The sequence below is a fragment of the Strix aluco genome, chromosome 15 (genome assembly GCF_031877795.1).
Source record: "Strix aluco isolate bStrAlu1 chromosome 15, bStrAlu1.hap1, whole genome shotgun sequence".
In the NCBI taxonomy this organism is placed as follows: Eukaryota; Metazoa; Chordata; class Aves; order Strigiformes; family Strigidae; genus Strix; species Strix aluco.
In genome coordinates, this window is record NC_133945.1 from 11182980 (window position 1) to 11204732 (window position 21753).

The 21753-nt window shown below is 48.2% G+C and overlaps 2 protein-coding genes across 4 annotated transcripts in view; both read left to right on the forward strand.

Annotated features, from left to right (window-relative positions):
• The first annotated feature begins 5356 nt into the window (after nucleotides 1–5356).
• On the forward strand, nucleotides 5357–17244 carry COX19 (cytochrome c oxidase assembly factor COX19). Of its 3 annotated transcripts, XR_012625239.1 has the most exons (5): nucleotides 5357–5624; nucleotides 5743–5854; nucleotides 6790–6903; nucleotides 15141–16718; nucleotides 16945–17244. XR_012625239.1 is itself a non-coding variant. In XM_074840775.1 (4 exons), the coding sequence occupies exons 1-3, from the start codon at nucleotides 5543–5545 to the stop codon at nucleotides 6875–6877; spliced, it is 282 nt and encodes a 93-aa protein (XP_074696876.1). In that variant the 5' UTR covers nucleotides 5358–5542; the 3' UTR covers nucleotides 6878–6903; nucleotides 16945–17244. The 3 variants fall into 3 exon arrangements, 2 of the variants coding, with proteins under 2 accessions (XP_074696876.1, XP_074696875.1); XM_074840775.1 differs by lacking the exon at nucleotides 15141–16718 and having other exon boundaries at nucleotides 5358–5624; XM_074840774.1 differs by lacking the exons at nucleotides 15141–16718; nucleotides 16945–17244 and having other exon boundaries at nucleotides 5362–5624; nucleotides 6790–8582.
• Nucleotides 17245–20328: 3084 nt separating this feature from the next.
• ADAP1 (ArfGAP with dual PH domains 1) overlaps nucleotides 20329–21753 on the forward strand; it is a 61656-nt gene continuing 60231 nt past the window's right edge. Inside the window, exon 1 of the mRNA XM_074840772.1 lies at nucleotides 20329–20671. Within this exon, the coding sequence (XP_074696873.1) occupies nucleotides 20587–20671 (85 nt within the window). The 5' untranslated portion in view covers nucleotides 20329–20586. The remainder of the gene's footprint in view (nucleotides 20672–21753) is intronic.

A 21753-nucleotide genomic window follows, 5' to 3' on the forward strand; every position in this document is an offset into this window, starting at 1 on the left:
GGTGCCTGTGCGTCTGCCTGTTCTCCAAGGCTGGTTATCGGGAGGGAATTTTACACAATGGGGAATTACCCTGTGCAGAAGAGAACTAGGCAGGGTGGGCAAAGAAAGGAGGGCAATGGATGGTCATATCTGCCTCAAGATCTGCTGCACAGCTATGATGTCTTGATCTGCACCCTCTTCTTCCAGACATTTCCAAGAATATCCTATTCTGTCAGACTCTTCTCTGAGGAAATGGTGTGACCACTGGGACTCTTGAGACTTTACAAAATACAGCAAGAGTGAGGAAAAAACCCTACATGGGCCCAGTTGGGAACCAGTGGAGGAAATGTATTGTTTCTGTTTACATACAGACACCAGTGCTCTGTTGGAGTAAAGCTGGCTACTGCCGTGGAAAGTGAGAGCACCTTCTCAAGGGCTTTCAGACTAAAGCTTCAGGTAGTACCTGGTGATAATACAGTGTGAAATCCTTTCTCCAGTAATGAGCCTATGGACTTGCAACCTGCTGGACTGATGCATGCACTTTGGGAAATGATGGATGAGTTCTCCAGTGGGAGGGCATCCCTGCAGTTTTAAAATACAACTAACGTGATGTCCTCACCTCCATTTCTTCCTCACATACCTTGGCTTCCAGTATGCAATCCTGAACACAGCCTACAACTGAGTTGTTGGCTTGCAGGTGAGGCATCCCACACATGACTGGGGAGAAAATGTTGCTCCCTGCTCACATGTCTGTCTTTCTACCAGCCCCAGCCAGAATCGATACCATCTTCAGGTAAGCAGACTTTGTGGGCATAGCTTAGGGAAATAATCAGTTCCTCCTAGAAAATAAGCCTGCACATTAAACAGCCACAGAGTCATCTAACTTCTGTGTGCTCATCTGGAGAACGACATATAATCTTCTAATGGGACATAGGTTAATAAAGCTACAGTAACAGCAGGATAATGCAAAGAAAGAGCTGTTATAAGGCCATAATTCAGTCAATGAATTCTGATAACATAATAAACCATGAGGGTGAACACCAAGTATTTGTGTGCCTTGCAAGGCTCTGCCACTGATTTACAACCTCAAGAGATGCCTATCAGCCCATGCATTGTTATCAGGGATATATAAAGCATGAGCACACCCTATTAAACATTAACATTTTTAAAGACTCAGATGTGTTAAAACTCAGGCTGCTCCTTGCTAATGGATTTCGCTCACCTTGACAAATGCCAGTGCAAGAAGAAATCAAAAGCTTTCCGACTGTGTCCTCTTTCAATTTTTCATAATTATTGCATTGTTTTATTGGATTACACCTGCTTCTTCCCGTCCTGCAAATCAGTATTTCCTATTTGTGTTAAGCATTTACTCCTTTTAGTAACAAATCATCCTCAGGAAATTTGTTGCTTTTAAAACCCTTCTTCTTGGACTGAATAGTTGTCATTCCTTCATGAGTCTTACTCAGTGACAAAATACATGGGAGATCCTGGGATCTGGTGCTGGTAATGTACTTTATAATTTGCATATCTATAAAAATATTTGCAGTAAAATCCATTGTGACTGTAGCCAGATGCATGATCTTCCAGACCCCACACTTACGCCAACAAGCCAAGGCAGCCTGACCTGAGAAGTTAGTATTGAGGAGGTCAGGTTATGAAGAATGTGTTTTCAAAATATGACTGAACAAATCAAATGCTTCAATATAGCTCCAAGGATCTTTTTCTTCTGGGTTTCTAGTTTCACTCTATCTCAATACAGTATTGCAGAAATTATATTAATCCAAGGGCAGTTGGGGGCATATCACGAAGGATGATTAGCTGGTAGGTATCTACAGAGCCAGGGTCCCAGCATCTTACTTTTGGGCCCCTTTTCTTGATGCAGATAGAGATGTAGATTTAGATATACCAGAATTGCAACTAGCATGCAAGAAAAAAAGTTTGCTTTGGCTTTCAGTGAAGTGTTACTATTTCTACCACGTTCCCCTCTAACCTGATGAGGCTTTGGCTCAGTCATAACAGAAAACGAGCTATCGTTCTGTACATCTTTGTAGAGCACATAACATATTAAGGCCCTGACCTTACTGGCATGAAACTATGATTTCCCTGTAAGTGCAAAACAATAATATTCCATTAATCATCTACAACAGAAATCCCCATTCCCCAGACTATTCTGGCAATATTCTGCATTTTTGCTTGTCTAGGAACCTGAATTAAAAGAGAGAAAAATGGTTTACAACAGCCTGTGGCAGCGATGTAGCAAGAGACCTTATGTAAGAGCTGGCGGCGTGCTCGCTGCACGAGGGTGAGGCGTAGGAATGAGTGATCCTGGAAGGATGTTTCTCTGAGGTGTGTTCTGTGCCTGGGCTGGGAACAGCAGTCTCAAGGGCACAAATTCCAGTGTCTGAATGTGCTTGGTCTTGTTCAACTGATTAATTTCTTACAGCTATCCCAAGTCAAGCTACAAAATCCCCTAGTACTTTACTCAAAGCCTTTCAGAGCTTGTCAATAAATTATTTTCAAGTTAACTACCTGATAACTTGAATCTGTAGGCTCTTAAAAGATGCAGCATGGTGAGCAAGGGAAAATAATGAACATCCTGGACTCTACCCAGCCCATAAAAAGGAATAAAGGTTCTGCTCAGATGTATTACTCAATTCGGTGCTTCCAAAAGTAATGCTAAGTGTGTAAAATCTCCTTTTGAAGGTATATTTGTACAACTGACAGATAAGCACCGATTGTGGAATAAGTTTTCGGTATGATATGAGAACGTTGTAAAAGAGCAAGCATTTTAAAAATGTTACTTTAGTCCATAATTAAGGACTCCTTAGTCCATAATTAATGACTAACAGCTCTGATGCAAGCAAAGGAATTTTTTTTTAATCTATCAAGCTGTGTAACTTGAAAGGGGAAGATCCAAGATTTTCTTTAGTTTGGGGAGCCTTCTAATTTAAGCCTTCTAATTTCTGGAAAGGGCTCAGGACTCCAGACTAGAGATACTTTAAAACACTGGGTGCTTTACAAATTATCTGATTTTTCTTGTACAATGGGCACCTTTTTACTAAAACAGCTATTTCAGATTTCCCTGGTGCCATGAAAGTCTCTCACTTCTTTGAAAGATAATATGTGAAAAGCATTTAATTCTCTGTTTGTGGCACTGCTCTTTGTGGCACTGTTTTTATTGAATTCTTTTGGAACTGGTTGGCTTAATCTGAAAATGAGGGGTTTTTTTCTTCACACTGATTATCTAACGGGGGTTTCATTTGATCTCCTTGAGAAAAACACATACTAAACTGCTAAAGCACATGTATTAGATTCTAAGACAAACTGTACCTTTAAAGGAAACTCTAGAAGGTACAACTAACATGCAATAAAAACATTAAGAAAGCATAATCAAACACTTGCTAGTATACCTGATCTGAATTTTGGTAACTACAAAATTTAAGACTCCAAAGACAGGCACTGAGTTAATTAATAGGTAATCAAAATATTTGGATATAATGTAATACAGCATATTGATACAGCCTTTGCACAGGATTGTCGCTGTCTGGGAATAATTCCACTGTGGGATCCCTGCATATCTTTTTCCTTTGATTTCTTCCTTCATCACATGGGGAATCAGCAAGTCAGCCGCTGTGCCAGAAACTAAGGAACGTAATTTGGGCAGTTTGATAAAATCAAGTGCCTTGACACTTCAGTTAAACTTGTCCAGATAAACCAAAGCTGCTTCTCTGCTGCTCAGTCCCCTGAGATCTGGGAGACAGTTTGCTGCATGTATTTATGAAAGAGGAGTATCTCCCTTTTACTGTTAAGTGTTATAACGAAGTCAAGTGGAAAAGTGCTATTTACTGTATAATAAAAAACATCTATTGTTCATAGCGCTGAAAACATAATAAGAAATAAAACCTTATATTTCAGGCTGTGTAAACCAGTTGCTTATGTAATAGAACACGGTGTAATTTTCCATTTACAATTTCAATACTGTAATAAGGAAGCAATCAAAGCATAAACAAAACACACTTTAAATGGGGCTGCAGGTAATATTTTCATAATGGCTGTCCTTAACAATTGCATCTGTTTCTTTTTTTTTTTCCCAGCCTTGAATTCTTTCTACTTATCTCAGTCATTTAATTAAAAGAAAATCAACTTAAAACAGATGAAAGACCATCTTAAACCAATTGCAGCTATGGGCAAAGAAGAAAAAAGACTCTAACAGCACAATCCACAGTTTGCACTTGGGTAGGTTAAATTAACACCATTTCTCATCCTCCTTTCAGGATGAGATCTGACGCTCTGCAGAGAGTGTGCTGTAAACCTGTGGGCAAAGGGGTGTTTTTCTTCATTATCTGTCTCGAGGACCTGGAAGTTCACTATTTCCCAAGCATCTGCCACTTGGTTTTGCTGGCCTCATCGTTGTTCATGGCCTGATGGGAAGCTGCCTGCTCGCCCATCGCTTGTAGGAAGCACAAAATAACTCGGTGCTGTCCGTCAGGTTGGCGCACGGGCGTTAAACCGTGAGGATTAACGAGGGATCGGCAATCACGTTGCTGCCGCCACGGGTGGCTGATGGCGGAGTTCACAGCACTGCAGGAGGACAGGGATGGCTTTTCTGAAATCCTGCTGGATTTCTAAGGAAGGTTGATAACACCTCCCAGGGGTGCCTCAGCTCTGCGTGCTGATCCCCAGGGCCCCCGGATCGCACCGCCAGCCAGACCCGGCTCCTGAAAAATGTTTTGAGCCGTGCCTCAGTGTTCAGCAGTGCTGGGTGAGGAACCTGTTCTTCGTGGCGGAGGACAAGGAGGAGCCCCGGCCTCAGCCCGAGCCCCGACTGCCGGGTCCTGGGCAGAGATGGGAGACGCTCGGATGAGGCTGGATCCTGTATGAACTGATTTTCTGACACCAGGCTCTGAGTTTTGCCCCTTCGCCCTTCCTTTCCCAATGAACAAACGCGAGAGGACAAACCATTTTAACCATTGTTCCCTGCCCCTCAGCAGGCAGCCTGCCTGTGACCATCGCTCTCACCCTCCCCATTCATAGTCCAGCGGTAACTTAGGAAAAAAACCAACTGGTTTTATGAGAAGAAACCAGTTTATTTCGCAGAGGTCGATCGAGCTCTGGGTGCGGGGGCAGCGGGAGCGCAGCGGGAACGCCACCGGCCCGACCGACCCCCCCGCAGACCGCCGGCCCGGGCCAACATGGCGGGCAGCGGCGGCGTCTCCATGGTGACTCGCGGCGGTGGCCGAGGCCTGCGGCAGTGACGTCACCGCTGTCCCCCGCCCGGGTAACGCGGCCGCCCTGTTGCGTTGCCGTGGCGACGCCCCGCGCCCCCGGCGAGGGCTCTCGCAGGAGCGAGGCGCTCCGGTTGCCATAGCAACGCCCATGCGTTCCCATAGCGGCGTGGCCCCGCCCCCTCTGCCGCGCGGCAGCCGTCACGTGCCCCGCTCGATGCGCTCGGCGCTCGCGGCAGCCGGCGGCGCTCGGTGTTCGGCTCCCCCCGGCGGCGACTCTGTGACCGGAGGGACCCGCGGTCCGGCCCGGCCGTGCCCCCCCTTCCCCAGCCGGCGACATGTCCACCGCCATGAACTTCAGCAGCAAAAGCTTCAAACCGCGGCCGCCGGACAAGGGTGCCTTTCCGCTGGATCACTTCGGTGCGGTAACGCGGGCCTGGCCTCCCCGCGGCCTAGCGCCGGGCCTACCCCCCCCTTCCCCTCAGGGGGCCGCGGGCCCGAGCACGGCGATAGCGCGGCCCTCGCTGTCTCTTTTCAGGGGAGTGCAGCGCCTTCAAGGAGCGGTTCATGGAGTGCCTCCGCGACAGCGGCTACGAGAGTGGTGCCTGCCGGCAGCGCGCCATGGCCTACCTGGAGTGCCGCATGGAGAGGCGAGTGCTGCCCGCGCCCCGGGGCGCGCCACGGCCCGGTCCGGCGGCGGGGGGCTGAGCGGCCCCCGGGGCGGGGAGGCCGCGGGGCTCCCTGGGTGGGGAGGGGAAGGGAACCCGCTGTGGAGGCATTCGTGCAGGAAGCTTGTGTCCATGTAAGAAGCAGGTGTCCTTTGCGGCTTCAGCAGTTTACTTGGCTTATGTTTTTGATGTGGTGTAGGTATCCAGCTGGAAGGGCCGGATAACTTGCGAGACTGGGCCAGCTTCCACTGTGCACAACGGTCTTTGCCAATGTGAAGCTTTATTTTTTTCCTAGCTATGGTTACAAGTTAAAAGTTTAACTTGTTCCCCTGTTCAAGTGAAAAAACTGTTGGTGGTTGGTTTTCTAGGGATGTTTCCATTCTTACATTGCTTTGTAATGGTTTCCGTTCAGCGGCGAGTCAGGGAGCTCATTGGGAAATGCGCAAAGGGTGTTATTAAGTGCACTTAAATATAAGGACGCTTCATGCACTGCATGGGCTGGTGGTGAGGAAGGCTGCAAATCAAAAACCATTTGAAAATCGTGACAGTATAGCGACACTACGAATGCACTTAAAAATCTGATAAGTGGCACGGGTAGAATTTTAGGAAGCTCTTACGCAGTCTGTTAATTAAAGATAACCAAGAGTCGGGTCAGTTTCTGAGGGAACTGTTATTCAATATTTAATATCAGGAAACAATGCATTTAATTTGAAAACTGCTGTTAAGAAAAAAAGTATCCCTGAATATTGCTTTCCCAAACTGAAGTTTCTGGGGCTTTGCCAAGTGGTAGTCACTCTGTATGGACGTCTTGGATTTCTTTAGAGTAAATAATACTAAATGAAATGGGAAATGTTGCTATTCTCTTGGTTATAGACTGTGCTATACAAAACGTTTTTGTTGTTTTGTTTTTGATTTAGGCAACTTATGGCTAACGAACCACTGGAAAAATTGGGATTTAAAGACCTGATAGATGAGAAATCAGAAGCAAAACCTGAAAAGTTATAATGAAGACAGACAACTTTGCTCCTCATGTATGGAAAGCATAACTCTTAATGTAGTACATATTGTACGTTCTGTTCATATTGCAATAGGAAGTATTTCCTGAAGAAACCTTTTTTCAAGGTTTAATTTTCCTAAAATAAGATATTTTTTTTTTAAATGAGCAAAACTACTGCCTTTGTCTACTTTCCCTAAATATTTCTTTTTTCCTTTTAATTTCTCTAGCCTACTTTTAAAGATCCATAAGAACCTGGAGAAAACAATTATTGCCTGAAATATATCTCTGTAAGAACAGTGAAGTCTTATTTTAAAAAGGCAAAAAAAACCCCCCACCTTTATTATGTAGATATTGAACTACAGATTAATTTTATGTGGGCTTTACTAATATGCTTACGGCAGTTACTTGTCAGGTGGAAATAAAGCTGTTGTGGTACTTGCAAATTGCCTTTTATTAAATACTGGTATTAATCCCCATATTTGGGGTGATCTTCTCACCCTGCTGTAGAAAACACTTGGGTACTGGGGTGGGGTTTCTTCAGTCTTTCAACCTTCATCATTGTTGGGCAAGTATTTTTAGTTCCAGACACCAATCAGGTAGTGATTCTGCATTTATTTACCATGCCAGCAGTGTTCACCTAACTTTATTTCATCATTTAACTGGGAATCTATCATTACGAATATATTCATTTCTCCAAGTAGAGCTGCCATATGTTTTTTTAGTATCTTTGTGGTGAAATTGGCATGGAGACAGGAATGGTATTTATTTGTTTCTAAGTAACTGTGAAATGTACATATAAATGTGGTTGGACAGTTTTTTAAAAACAAATGTTTTATGTTAAAAGCCAGGGTAGATCAAGAGTTAGCTACCTCAGAAATACAGTATTTCTTTCCAGAACACGAAGCTGTGGCCCGTACGTTGAGAAGGTAATGCAGCGGGCTGTACAGTAGGTGAGCAATCAGGGCTGAGTATGTCTTTAAGCTCCCTGATAAGTGTTTGTGTAACTTACCACTGGCTCTGATAATTCATGGTTATTTCTCTTGCATGTACTAATGCAAATGAGTCGTCTTATTTTGGCTTGAACTCAGTATTAATTAATTTGGCCTATTTAGCCACATAGGAATATGTTTCAAGCAGGCAGTAAGTTTGTAAATCCACTGGATGTATTTTCCGCTGTATTTCCTGCCCTGTCCCCCCCCCCTGCTGCTTTTTCTTCTTTTTTCAACCCAGTGAATCATTTTTCTGTGTATCTGGCTCTCAGACAGCAAGCTTTAGGGTCAGGGGCTGCAGATAGTGATACACACGCACAGTTTGCCAAGGCAGTTCTCTGACACTTTCTCCTTTATTGGGTGTCCTGTGTTTGATACATCTCACATCTCCCGCTGTCTGCTATTATTCCTTTTGCTTCTGCTGCTCTCCACTGTGCATCTATTCACACAGAGATCCAGGAAAGGGTAAAAGAACGTTTTCTGCTCTTCATATTGCTGGTTGGAGCTGGTATTTAAATTGTTGCTCGGGTCTAATCTGATTGAACAGACTGCACATAGTTCAGAGCGGGTTCCTGTTTGAAAAGAATGTTCACTTGCTGCTGCATATTTTTATTCTACTTCGTTCTACTGTTTAAATTATATCCTTTGGTGAGATTAGTACATTTATAGAAAAGAAAGCAGAGATTTTATTGCTGAAACAGATATTAAAAGACTTTATATTAAACCACTGAACAAGAGCTTTCTTTCAGTGATACCAAGTAAGAATTATTAAAATAATCTCCAGCATCTTCAGAAGAAAGAAATCAAATTTCATGCTTCTGTGCTCCCTGAATATTATAAGTTGAAGTGAATCCCTGGTAGGTATGAAAGAACCCATCAGTGGTGGTGGAGTAATATGGGCTGCTATCAGTGGTGGTTTCATCTTTTGGATGTTACTCTGCACTGTTGTTTGGCCAAAGAGTTCCTTCATGAGTTAGATGCATGTTTTTCCTGAGACAATTGATACTGACTCTGGCCTCTGGGTTATTACAGAGTAAAAGGGGTGAAGTTTTTGAAGTCTTGAGTGACTGAATTTTGACTGTTGGTGTGCTGGAGTGATAGTTGCTATTTAAATGAAATGTCTCAGATTACACACTGATGGAGAGACCACTGGGGACTCTCTCTTTCTATAGTGACCAAGGCCTAAATTCTGGACCTGCTGCAGAAGGGTTGGTGGGGGAAGAAAGCAGTTTTAAAAAACTTGATGGCATGCTGAAGTGAACAGTGCTCTGTGCTGCTCGTAGGCCTGGTGTCCTGTGGTGGTACAGCGATGCAGCCACCAGGACCCTCAGTAGCACAGACTGTCAGCCACCAAAATGGACAGAGCACACTTCATCCTTCACAAAATAACTACAGAAACAGTAATTGCCACCCTAATATGGAGCGCTGGGGTGAGAGTTTTGCACTTTTCACCAACCCCAAAAAGATAACATCCTCATCCGGTCCAGATCCATAGGCACGTTTCATCCTGCCTCCCAGCACGGTGAGTCAGCTTCACAGTGCTGTCCCCTTCATGCCAGGACAAGAAACGGGCTGTGAGTGGATAGCTGAAAACTCAGGGAATTGGCAGGGACACGTATTTCCTGGCTGTAAGGCATTGGCTGGAGAAGAGAGTACGTTTAGTGGAGCTGTGAGGTGAGCTCAGAGCTGGCGAGGGCCATCGGTTGATCTTGATTGAGATTTAATGCAACAGAGAGTTGGTGGCAAACCAAGTCATTAATCAATGCTGAGCCTGGGGTCAAACAATTTTCCAAACTTGCTCTATGGGACAAGTCCCTGCAACACCAGAGTCACCTGGGAGAAGAAAAGTCCCAGAATGCTCTTCAATTTATTCCCACCAACATATAGATCATTAATTAAAGCCTTTCCATAGAAACATCTTTATTTTAGCCTTGCTTGGGGGATCCTGGTTTATGCTCCTTTAAAATGACAGCAGTGTATAAGCCGAAGGAAAGCTGTTTGTAGTGACCTCTCCCATTCCCATACCAAGGAGGAACCTCTCCAGAAGCCTGACACAAAGTTGGGAAAATCTGTATTTGGGGAAACGCCGAGCTGAGGCGAGTGTGCTGTGGGGGAGGCGCTTTGTCAGGGGCGCTGGTTTCTTTATGGAGCTCTTTGGAGTTGATGAGGTGCGTGTGGCAGCGGGAGCGGGGCAAGTCCCACACGAGTGCATTAATCTTCATGGGAGCAGCCTGCCTGCGTGCTGCCTGCAGTGAGCAGCCTGCCTGCGTGCTGCCTGCACCCGCGCTGCTGTGAAGCACCACCTGCAGACAGACCCCGGGAGTTGGAGAAACGCAAGCGGTTGCGAAACAAGATTGGGCTGGGATTGATGTACGAACTGCCAGCCTGGATGTGACTGTACAGGTGTGGAAAGGATCGCCTGGAGCAGGAGGAAGTGTTGGCTGTGGCGGAGTGCAGGTCTATGTAAGCTGTTACCACAATAATGGAAATCGATAAGCGAGGGCGTTGTAATCATCTTTTCAGTAGCCTTTCAGCAAAGCCTGGTTCACACCATAACTCTGGCACCCTGCTCCTTGGGATCCCATGCCAGGGAGTCCCAGAGGGCTCTGGGTCAGCGGAACTTTGCCCACGCATTCCCCCTTTCTTTGCTCAGATTAGAATCCATTCAACCGCAAAGAGCTTAACCTGGATCACCGCAGTTATTTACAGGGAGAACACTGCTGCAGGCCAACCGTCATTATGTCTTCCTGGGAGATCGTGAGCTCTAGGTGTATGTCTCCAAACAACTGCAATGACCTGCAGAACAAGGAAGAAAGGGTTTAATAAACATTTCCAAAGCTCTGGGCGTTCTTTCCTAGAAAAGCTTATACAAAGAGCCTCCTGTGCTTGTGCTGGAAGTGGGCCATGGTCCAAAGTGCTTTGCAGGAGCACAGTGAGCCTGTGCCTCTGTGCTAAGGAGGGACTGTCGCTGCATCTGCCGCCTGGAAGTGGGATACCTGGCATAGCAGAAGGGTTGCATCTGTCAGCACCCGTAAAGGGAATGTTTTTGGGGTTGTGCACAGTCACAGGCAGGCAGTGGGTGTAGCCAGCCGACCTTCATGCTCGGTCCTCTTCCAAAGCATTGTTCCCAATTCATCCTGCCTGCTTCAAGGCCACAGAATTCCTTGCGGCTGGGCATCACACTGAGTTATCACCCACTTGGTTTCCTTTGGAGACCACAGGGTTGCTGGCCTTTGCTGGTGATTAATTTCCTGGTTGTTGCAGCAATCAAAATAACTTTTACTGACACTTTTGTAGGTTTGGTTGAACCAGTGCTAAGAGCGGGAGGGAACTAGATCAGTTAGAGCACCTCTTGAATTTCACCCTGTCTTTATCTCACTCCAGGCAGGCCTGGAGAGCACTGGGAGGTGATGCCGTTTCCACTAAGCTGCTGGAAGTAAACCTGAGGTATGTGAGGCTACAGGAGAAGCAGTAGCCTGCTCCCCATACAAAAAGGGTCTGTAGCATCACTCATTGCTGTAGGCTCTGAAAAGTGTCTTGGGTGTTCTGGTTCCACTGGAGAGCAGTATGTTTCTACATTTCTCATCCATGATCCTGGGAAAGGAACAATGCTTCTGCTAGTATGCAAGAGTGTGGTCATTTCTGGTAGCATATCCATTGTCCCCAGAGGACTTCAGTTACTTTTTTGCCTGGAGAAGATCCCTTTTGGAAGAGATCCTTCTGCTCAGTTGGGAATGTTGTATATTGTATCAGGTTTCCCACAAAAATCAAAGCTGTAACTCAGATTAATTAAAACAAGACTGTTTGGAAGGGCACATGTAAGGGTCCATTTCCCCTTCCAAGGTATTTCAATGAAAGTTGGATGTCTGATTAGTCTTATCCTGGCTTTCTTTTTTTCTCTTAATGATTCTGCTTCTGTGAATAGCTGGCAATGCTGCATTTCCGTCAGGATGCAGCAGATTTTCTAGCTTACAGATTTCAAGACAAAATGCCTTCCTTCTGGAATGAAGGTGCCATATGGCTTGAAATGCATAATTGATCACTGCTCAAAATAGGAGCTTCATAGAAAGGCACCTAGAAGTCCAATGCATGTGTGCAGAGGACTTGATAGACCTTGATGCAGTTTTTCATTTCCTGGGACTGATGATGATACAGGGAGAGGATTTTATGGTTCCTCCTAGAGGTTCTGATGCTTGTACGCTCTCTCTAGCACTGCACAGACTGTTTCACCACTGGGTTGTTTATTCCCATTATTCCAGGAGATGATGGGACTTGCATTAGCAGGTGTGTCATGCTTACTGATTCTTGCTGGGCTTGGCTGGATGAAAAACACCCCAGACAAGCCTGGCATTCACCATGTAGCCCAGCAAAGGCCGCAGTTATCTCTGTGAATGTAAAACAGTTCAGGTGCTCAAATCTGGTGCACCTGGCCAAATCTGGCTGAATCCAGCCCTTACTGTCCCATGCTTCCCCACCTCTGGTGGGACATGTGAGTCCCTGCACAAGCTGTCTTTCCCGGCTCCCACGCAGAGTAGGGTCGGTTCCTGCCGATGTGGGAGGGATGTTGTGGTCCATCTGGCTCTGTGTCCTGCTGCCTGGTAATGAGCAATACCTCAAACCACCCAGTATTGTAGATGCTTTTCTGTTGAGGTCCTTATGAATTGTGGCAAACTCTGATAGGAGCAGTGGTGAAAAGTAGCCTTGCAAAAAGAGAGCAGGGGGTGTGTGTAGAAATCAAGGAGACTGCCCAGAATGACAACAGGCTTTTAACTTCACCTTGATGGTTTTAAAAAGCAGACAGTGGGGGGTGCTCCTGCAGCCCCTTTGGGAAACTGAGTCCTTTGACTATTTTAATAGTCTTCTAGGAGTTGACACCTCTGATTTCTGGAGGTTTTCTAGTTTCCTCACTGCTAGCAAGCCCTGCTCAGCAAGAACCTGCTTACACACCTGGTTCTGATCTTGCTTGCAAAGCTGCTAATCAAGGATAGCATGTGGGAAGGCAGTCGCATGGGAGGAGGTGCTCTGCAAGGGAGTCAGGCCCGGTTTTGTTTGCTCAATTTACATTTCTCTGTTATCAAACCATGTTCTGGGTTTCAGCAGGGTTTGGAAGCACTGAATCTCTCCTTAGTGGACAAGGCAGAGCAACGATAGCAGTACAGAATCTGGAACACCAGGACTGCCCTGAGGATTTGATGTGATACTGTGTGCTGCAACCTGCCTGGAGGAGCAATGTGCTGCCAGTCTGCAGAAGGCTTTTCCCTCTGGGTTGCTCTGACACCCCCATGGTAGCATGGCTTGCTGGATGATCAAAAGGGTTTCACCACACTGAGGAAGCCAGGTTTTGGGCAGGCAGACCCCAATGGGAAAAAAATTCCCACTGCCACTCAGAATTACACAGAAGCTGCGGATAAGATCAGTGCTGAGAAAACTGCTGGTAATTCAGGATGCTGAACGAAGCAGGACCAAAACCCCCCATTGATAAATGAGCCTTCCCATCCCCATGAACAAGTACCAAATAGGAAATCCCAGGGGTGTAATGAGGCTGGTTGCTGTTGCCTCCCTTGGCTTTTACTCTTTAGCGTAGACGTGGGAGTTACACTGTGCTGACTTCAACCCATGGATTTAGCAGGCTGCTTTTAACCCCTCATCCTCACCACCCATCTCTGCGACTCAGCCCTTACAGAGCACACGCTCCGGGGTGTTCCTGTTGTTTGGCACATCTTTGCCTTGCGTGTGCGTGCTCGGAGTGGTTGCTAAGGCAGCATAATTCTGTCCTACTCTTGCTATGCGTTCGAATTTGTCTGATCTAGAGGTATATGTGTACTGGGTCCATGCAGCCCAATCCCAGACTGGTATCTCTGTGGGAGAAGCCCAGGCGATGCCACGGATCAGGTGTTAACAGTCTACATGCACAGACATCACTGTGAATGGTACAGGTGAGCGGAGGATGGGTTTCAGTTTAGTTCCCCCCTCCCCAAACTGTGCTGCAGAGTCCGATGGAAGACAGGAACTGTCCACTGCCACTTACTAGGACACAGCATGGAGCTGAACGTCTCTGGCAGGAGATGCATCCTGGCTTCCTCGCACAGGGAGGTGCTCAGCATGTGCACATACAGCACAGCAGTGTAACAGGAACCAGGTCACCGCAGGGCTTTGGCGATAGGAGATGTGTGAGTTCTGGTCAAAGGGGCAGAAACACTGAGTTCACCAGCTGCTGAAAAAGAACCAGGTGGATGAAAAATGAGACCATGTCTGGAACATCTACTTCCATCCTTCCAGCGTGCACGGCAGGAGACTTGCAGGTGTGGTGTGCCAGCTAGAAGGACTCATTTGAGCAGAGAGATGTCTGGATTGATGGCTTTATTTCAACTTATTTTAGCAAGTAATAGGCAAGGGGGGGGTGATGTTTATCACTGAAACTAGAGCTGGCTAGTACTTTAGATCACAGCTCTAATCGGTTGGACTGACTTAGACAGTAAATCACTTTAGCAGCACTAATAACACAGAGTGATGGGTATAGTAAACCCTCTATTGCAGCAATAACCTGGTCCTGCTGGTTCTTTGACTCAGGTTGGTGCTTCTGCTCTGGTTTGTTTATTAAAGATCCTTCACAAAAGTCACCTGGGTGGCTGCTCTGACTCAGCCATTGAAATGGCTGTTCTCCTGCCATTCCCCAACCTGGCTTGGGCTCCTTTTATAGCCTGCTATAAAATTGTTTATTTCTGCACCTGTTTATAAAGGGTTTTCGGCCACAGGAGTCTCATGATGTTGCTTTCAATGGCTTCTGGAGCAGGGCTGCTCTGTTGTTGCTAGAAATAATTGCTGTTAATTAATTCTTTGCTGATTTTTCTTTGGCAAAGCATATTGAAGTAAACAAATAAGTGAGCAGCATGCTCTGTATCTTGATGTTGTGGGAGCTTTTAGGAGGCATGCAGTGACATCCAAACAATCCCATCAGCAGCCAGAGGAAGGGTAGGACATGGTCCTCAACTTTCTGTGGACAAAGTTAATTGGAGGGAGGCTCAATTACCATCTCCAGCTGTTCAGCAGTTTCCTTCAGGCCATAATTTCTAATCTCTTTCTAGAGAAAAAGAGAAAAACCACAGATTTATTTCCACCTAATGCTTTATTCAAATCACAGCTGTGCAACGTTACAGAAAGTGATGTGGTCTCAGATGCCTGAGCCGGACTGGCAGCTGAAGGCAGCAGTCCGTGATACGAGACCAATTGCTGGGACCTATAATTGCATCATTTTCTCTTTTTCTCTGTGTCCTCTTAAAAGGCTTTTCTTCCTTCTGAGGGACTAGGGCTCTGCTGTGGAGACTTCCAGACCAGAAGTAATGTGCTGGGCTTCAGCCCCGTGCTCTCTGTCCTATGGTCCTGCCTACAGCATCTCCATCATCCTCTTGGCACTGGGTTCCCGGCAGGAGCAGCCACCAGTTCCCAGGGTCCCCAGAGCAGGTAGCAGCTGGCTGGGCCACTTCCATCTTTACCCTGCAACGGGACGTCGTGCAGTCCAGTCTCCCACTTGAATGTCTCCAAGCTGTTCCTGGAAGGATGAGCCATTTGAGCCAGGAAGAGATTAAATTATTGGAATTGAGCAAAAGCAATTTCCATGATAAGTGCTTGCCCTGCGGTTTGCACGTCGGACCTGTCCTGTTGCTGTCTCTGACTCAGACTGAATTGATGATGGCCTGCTCTGAATAATCACTTTGACTTTTCTTTGAGAAGCTGATACCCTGACGTATGAATCTCTTCGCACATGTTTGCTTCCTCCATATGGAGCTTCCCCAGGCCTAAGCCTTTTAATTAGTTTAAATCAGGAATAATGCTAAAAGCAGTGGTCTAACACTGGCATAGGTGAATTATTGACTTCATTGGTCTAATTTCATCTTCTCTGAGAGCAGAAAAGAGCCCATCATTAGGCTATAGAAATCAACATAGCTTCAGTCAGATGCCTGGTAGCTGCCATGGAGCCACTTCCCCCAGCTGCCCCCTCCACGTCATATTTAACATTGCATGAAATGGGTTTGATACAGCAGCAACAGGACTGTTGCAGTGCGTTTTTTCTTGCGTTGAGATTTCTCTGTGTACTGCAGAGCAGATGTACAAATATCCAACATCCTCAAGCTATCAATTACCCCCTCACTCTCTAGGATGTCTCTTGGCTCCCAACCACCCTGCCAGAGCGACTAAGCAGCCCCTGTGACTGTACAGTGATTCCCAAACCAGCCCATTCCTACAGCGAGCCTGGCCAGAGCACAGGCAGAGAAGAAACAGAAGGGTTGTCCTGAGCACATGATGGGCAGTCTCAGAAGAGTGGTTGGAGCTACTTTCCTTTTCGTTGCAGTGTGGCTGTGAGAGAGCAGTTCTCAGCTCCAGGGTGTTGCAGAAGCCTAAAAAAAATGGTGTTTAAGTCAATCAGCAGAGAGATTTTGCTCCGCACGCCTTTCTTGTCCTCGTTCTCCCCATTTCTTCTCCCCCACAGAGGATCTCTGTGGCCTGGTGTGCGCGACGTTACCTGCATGGCTATTAAATCACAGGAGTAAAGGACTCCCCTTTTTTCACACTGGTAACACTGAGCTTTGCAACAGAGTTAACCACTATGCAAATGTAATGAAACCCTGATCTGCAAATTACTTTGCAGCGAGGCACTTTTAGAGTTGCACAATGTCTTTTCTTCTTTGAGGGCCGGTGCAGGTGCAGGGCAGCTCTGCGGACGTAGGACTTCAGTCTGTTATTTCTGCACCCTCGCATCATTTTCTCTTACATCATCCTCTTCAACTTGACCGACATGTCCTAACCATGCAGATGCAGTGAGTGTGCTTTTCCCTGTTCTACAGGAGAAAAATCCCACAGGGTATGTAAAGCAATTTGCTCAAAATCAGAGAAAGTTGGCATCACATTTTCAGTTCAAGAGTTTTTAATTGCCCTGGTCTGAGCTCTCTGCTCTGTGGCATTCCTCCCTCCTAGCTGTGGCCACTCTTGATTTAACTGGATAACCCAGAAAATAAATATATAATTTTTTTGAAGAAAAACTTCTAGGATTTCAGTTTCTTTTTTTTTTCTTTTTTTCTTTTGAACAGGAAACCATACTACAACGGAAACTAGCTGCTTCAGCATGGGTGCGGGTGGCCAGTGCTATGGCTTGTGCACACAAACCTCCAGCTGCAAGAGCTGCCTCCCCTGTGGTGCTGAGGAAGCCTGAGGGATCCAGCCTGGTGTATCAGCTACTCCAGAGAGTTTTGCTTGAATGCAGTTGCAGTGGCATGAATTATTGATATTTCTGTTAAGGTTTGCTGTTCACACAGGAATTTGTAATGCTTCCCCACATTATGCTGTGAATGCGCTCCTGGGTCACATAAAGGGTTGAGTTTAACACCCTTTTACTTGCATGGTTGTGACATTGATTTAGCCATTTCAGGGCTGGGGCTGCAAAATTAACTAAAACACAGTGTGAACAGCTCTTTCCTAACAAAACAAGGCAGTCTCAGGGTGAAAGGAGCTAATATGGAAGGGCAAGGAGAAGGCAGAGTTATGTCTGTGCATTTTCAGGGCATCACCACAAAGATGATGAAAAGGTTTCCAGGAATTTCTGAGCATCCTTTGCCCTGACCTCAGAGTCTGGCATTTCTAGAGGCTGCCCTTGCTACCACTGTGCTTAGCACCTCGGGAGATCGCATTAATAACGTCCGTTTCTAAGGCAACAACCTTGTGATTTAGAAAAGACTGAGTTAAAAGTGTGTGTGTTTACAAACAAACACATTTTACACATAAATATGTAAGTATTTATATACATATGTATAGAAATTTATATCAGTCCTAACAAGGCACTTAGCAGTGGAGAGACAGAAAGCATATGAGAGAGGGTGATGTATTGACAGTGACAACCGGTCTCCAGAGAGTTTGGCCAGAGACTTTGCAAGAAGTAGGAGCAAATTCATTAAGCGTTCTCTGGCAGGTTGTACCCACAGGCAAAATGTGGGGAGAAGCTCAGATGAGGTGTCGAGTCCTGCGGGCACAGGCAGGAGGGAACAGTCTGACATGGACAAGCATGAGCAGTGATGCCCGTCAGCCTCCTGGGAGCCTCTGCCAGCCCTCTGGGGCAACCTTTGTCCTTTGCCCTGTGTGGGATGGTGAATTCTGAGGCTGTCCCTGCTCTATACCAAGAATCACAGTCCTTAGGAGCCAATGTCCACCAGGAGAGCCTCACTGCCTGCCCTGGATCAACACTGTGCTGACCAACCTGGATAAACCAGGAGTAAATCTATGGAGATACCCTTGTATATGTGAGATTGAATCAAGCCTTTGATTTTCCACAGAACAAAAGTTTATCTTCAATTCTGGCTCATTTAGTTCCAACTTTTCTCCCTCTTTCTCCACGTCCTCTCCACCCACATGGGTTGTTTGTCTCCTGATGTGAAGTCTGGAGTAATTGGGATGGGACTTAAATGCTGAGGACCGCTGGTGATCGACCCTTGCTGGCCCTGTTCTCCTGCTCCGCCTGTCCTTTACAAAACACTTCCCTCTCATCATTGACAGCAGGCTCTGTTATATTTGATTTTATTACAAGATATAAATTTCTGTCTGCAGCCCTGGCTTCCAGCATGTGGAGGAGGGAGAGGGATTGCCTAGCAACCAGGAGAACAAAAAATTAAGAGAATCGATAAGTCTTAATGGAAAGCTAAACAGAGACTTTAATCCCCCTCCCTCCTCCCAGCCCCTGCCCTCGGTAAGTTCATAGTGGTGTGCAGCATCCTGGCTATCGTGTGAAGAATCCAGCAAGTGCATATTCTGGAAAAGCCAGAGTGCAAATGAAAACCTAACCTAACTTGGACTTCAGTAAAGCTCTGATCCTGTAAGTGTTTACACTGACAAGCTTGGATATAGCATGGGTGTGAAGAATTAGGGCTAAGATACTGGAACTGGTTTTACTCGGTGCATGTTAGAAGTCAGTGCTCTGCTCCAGGTTAGTATTAGTGACTTGGGGGTTGAAGGCGGCGAGGGTCTGGATGCAGCAGCTCAACTTCTCCACAAAAAGCCCATGTGTGGGATTACGCCTTTGGTTAGTGTGGGAATGAGTTTCCAGACATCACCAGCCTACATGTGTAAAACCAGCAAACCCCAGCGTGATGCGTAACGCTGCGTAGAGTCAGCAAGGAACAGTCTGACATCAGTTTAAACCAGTGAAAAATCAACTTGGTTACAGTCGGTTATCTGACAGCACAAATGCAAAGGTCATTTAGAAAATGTATTCCAGGCTAGGGGGACGTTGTGAATGTACCCAGCTGTGATTCTGCCCGTATTTAAGGGTATATGCTATTTTCTCCCACAAAGCATTCCCTGAAACCTGCTCCCATCTGTGTACGTTTGCAGGACCAAGATGGTGATCTGGTTGTGGAAGTTTTCCAGGAGCTACTGGCACCCTTGTCCTGCAGATGCTTGTGCACGCCCTGAACCTCGTGGGGAGCATGAATGGCACGAGCTGAGCGTTGCAGGAGGTGCTCTGCTTTGTTGGAGGAAGCAGAGATGGGTGATTTGAATGGGGGACTTGGTTTGCAAAACCAAAAACGTTTCTATAAGCAGGGCTGTGTGAACCACAAATAGGCCATAGCAGCATCGCAGATGCGTGTCACCCACACCTGAGAGGAAGGTTTCAGCCTGGGTTAGGGCAGCAGCCTGCGAGGCACTGCTCTGAACCCCTCCTTGACCAAAGGCTTCTCACATCACACCCCTGAGTCACCCTTTAGTTCTTAGCTGGTAAAACAAGGGCAGGAGCCTTGCCCCATCTGTGACACAAGATGCACGAATGGCTGCAGCCCTTGGTCCCAGCAACATAGCCGTGATGACAGGGTGAAGCTGTGACCCTACCCCAGGGGTGTTTTCTCCCCGGATACTCCCTTGACACCGTGGAGGGGTGGGAAGATACTTTGGAGGACAGTCCTGCCAAGATGCAGCCATGGAAGGCGGTGGTGGGGTGTGCTTGGAAGGAGAGCGGTGAAGGAGGAGCGTTTTGGAGCGCACGTGGGTACCAGTTAAACGTTTATCGGTACCCCCAAAAGATGCTAACGTTAAAGAGGCGCCCCAAAAGCATTGCTTATTAACGCGCCAAGCTGCTCGAGCGGCGAGGCCCCACCCAGGGAGGGCTGGGGTGCTGTGAACCACGACCTCCCCGAGGTGAAGACCCCCGGCCCCCACCCTCCCCTCTGCCAAGCCCGTGGGGCGAGAGCATCCCCTCCCCGCGCAGCGAGGCCGGGGCGCGTTACGGTCGCCCCGAGATTAAACCCAGGAAGGGACCGCTGCGGGGTGGGGAGTGCTGGGATGCCCTGACGGTCGGGGACCCCCTCCCCCGGGGACGGGGCGCCCCGGCGACGAGCGGCCGCTGGAGGTCGCGGGCGAGCGGCGCAGGGAGCCGCCAGCCCCCGGGGCCCGGCGGAAGGCGGAACCGGCGCCGTGCCCGGGCGGGCGGCTCCGGCTCCAGCTCCGGCAGCGGCGGCGGCGGGGCGAGGAGGGGTCCAGGGCAAGAAGCCGCCCCAGCTCGTCCCCCCCCGTCCCCCTCCCCCGGCCCGCCGGAGGCGTTCACCTTGCGCGGGGCGAGCGGGGCCGCATGGAGCAGCCCGGGCGCGCCGCCCGCCTCGCCAGCGCCCCCCGCCCCGCGCCATGAGCCTCGCGTAGCCGCAGCGGAGCCGAGCGGAGCCCCGCACCGCCCCGCACCGCCCGCCGCCCCCATGGCGAAGGAGAGGAGCAGGAAAGCGCTGGTGGAGCTGCTCCAGCGGCCGGGCAACGCGGCGTGCGCCGACTGCGCCGCCCCGGGTAAGGGCAGGGCGAGGCGGGGGGCGCGGGCGGCGGCCGCACCTGCCCGCACGGAGGCAGCGGCGGGGCGGTGGTAGGGGTGTCAGCCCTCTCCGTGCCCCGCCGAGGGGCGATGCCACCCCCCCTACCCCCGGGGGGATGCGGCGGGGATGCTCCGGGGCAGGGTGGAGGGATGGGGATGCGCTGCCGCGGTACCCGCCGAGCAGCCCCGGCTGAGGTCTCCCCCCCCCCCCCCCCCCACCTCGCCGCCTCCCTCCCTCCCTCCCGGCCCGGCCCCTCGCCCGGCCGTGGCAGCGCTGATGTCATCCCCGGCAGGTCCCCGCCGTCTGCAGTGCAGCCCCGGTGTCGTTAACCGGGCGGCTGGGGGCTCTGCCATGGGGGGTGCCCTGTGCTGCTGGGGGCGGCTTGTCCTCCGGGTCCCCTGGCTTTTGTGGCTGCCCCCGCCCTGTCAGTGAGCAAACAGAGCGGGGGAACCAGAGGCACTGCCCTGGGCATCCTGCCCACCAACCTTTGACCAGCGGTGCCGTCGATGGGCGCCTGCCTTGCGCGCAGCTTAACGCGGCGCAGAGGACGGGGCCGAGATGTCCGTGATCCTCTTGGTGCGCAGAGGGGAGAAGATCTGAGCTAGGAGCATCTTCCTGGCCCTTTGGATGGTGAATTGTTGGGGTCGGGGCGTGAGCGTGGGAAAAAGCCTTTGCTCTTGCTGAGCAGGGTCTGCGTGGTGTGGTGGCACCTGCCTTTGAGAAGAATCTTAGAAAATTGCATAGCAAGTAACTTTCCTTTTTTTTTTTTTTTTTTTTTTTTTTAAAGAAAATACCCTGTAGAAACACCTACATTTGTATTAGCTTGGGCAGGATGGCTCTGAAGAGATGTAGAGAAAGGATGTCCTTTTCAGCCTGTCATTCTATAGGTTAAAGAAAACCCAGTGCTTCAGCTGAACCTTATTTTTCTGGCTATTGATTTATTTGGGGTTTCAAGATCCTAAATCCTGGATACCCCCATGCAGCTCATACCATCATCAATGGTTTTATGTCCCCAATCTACATCTCAGGACACTGCAGTTCACTTTCACATGCACTGTG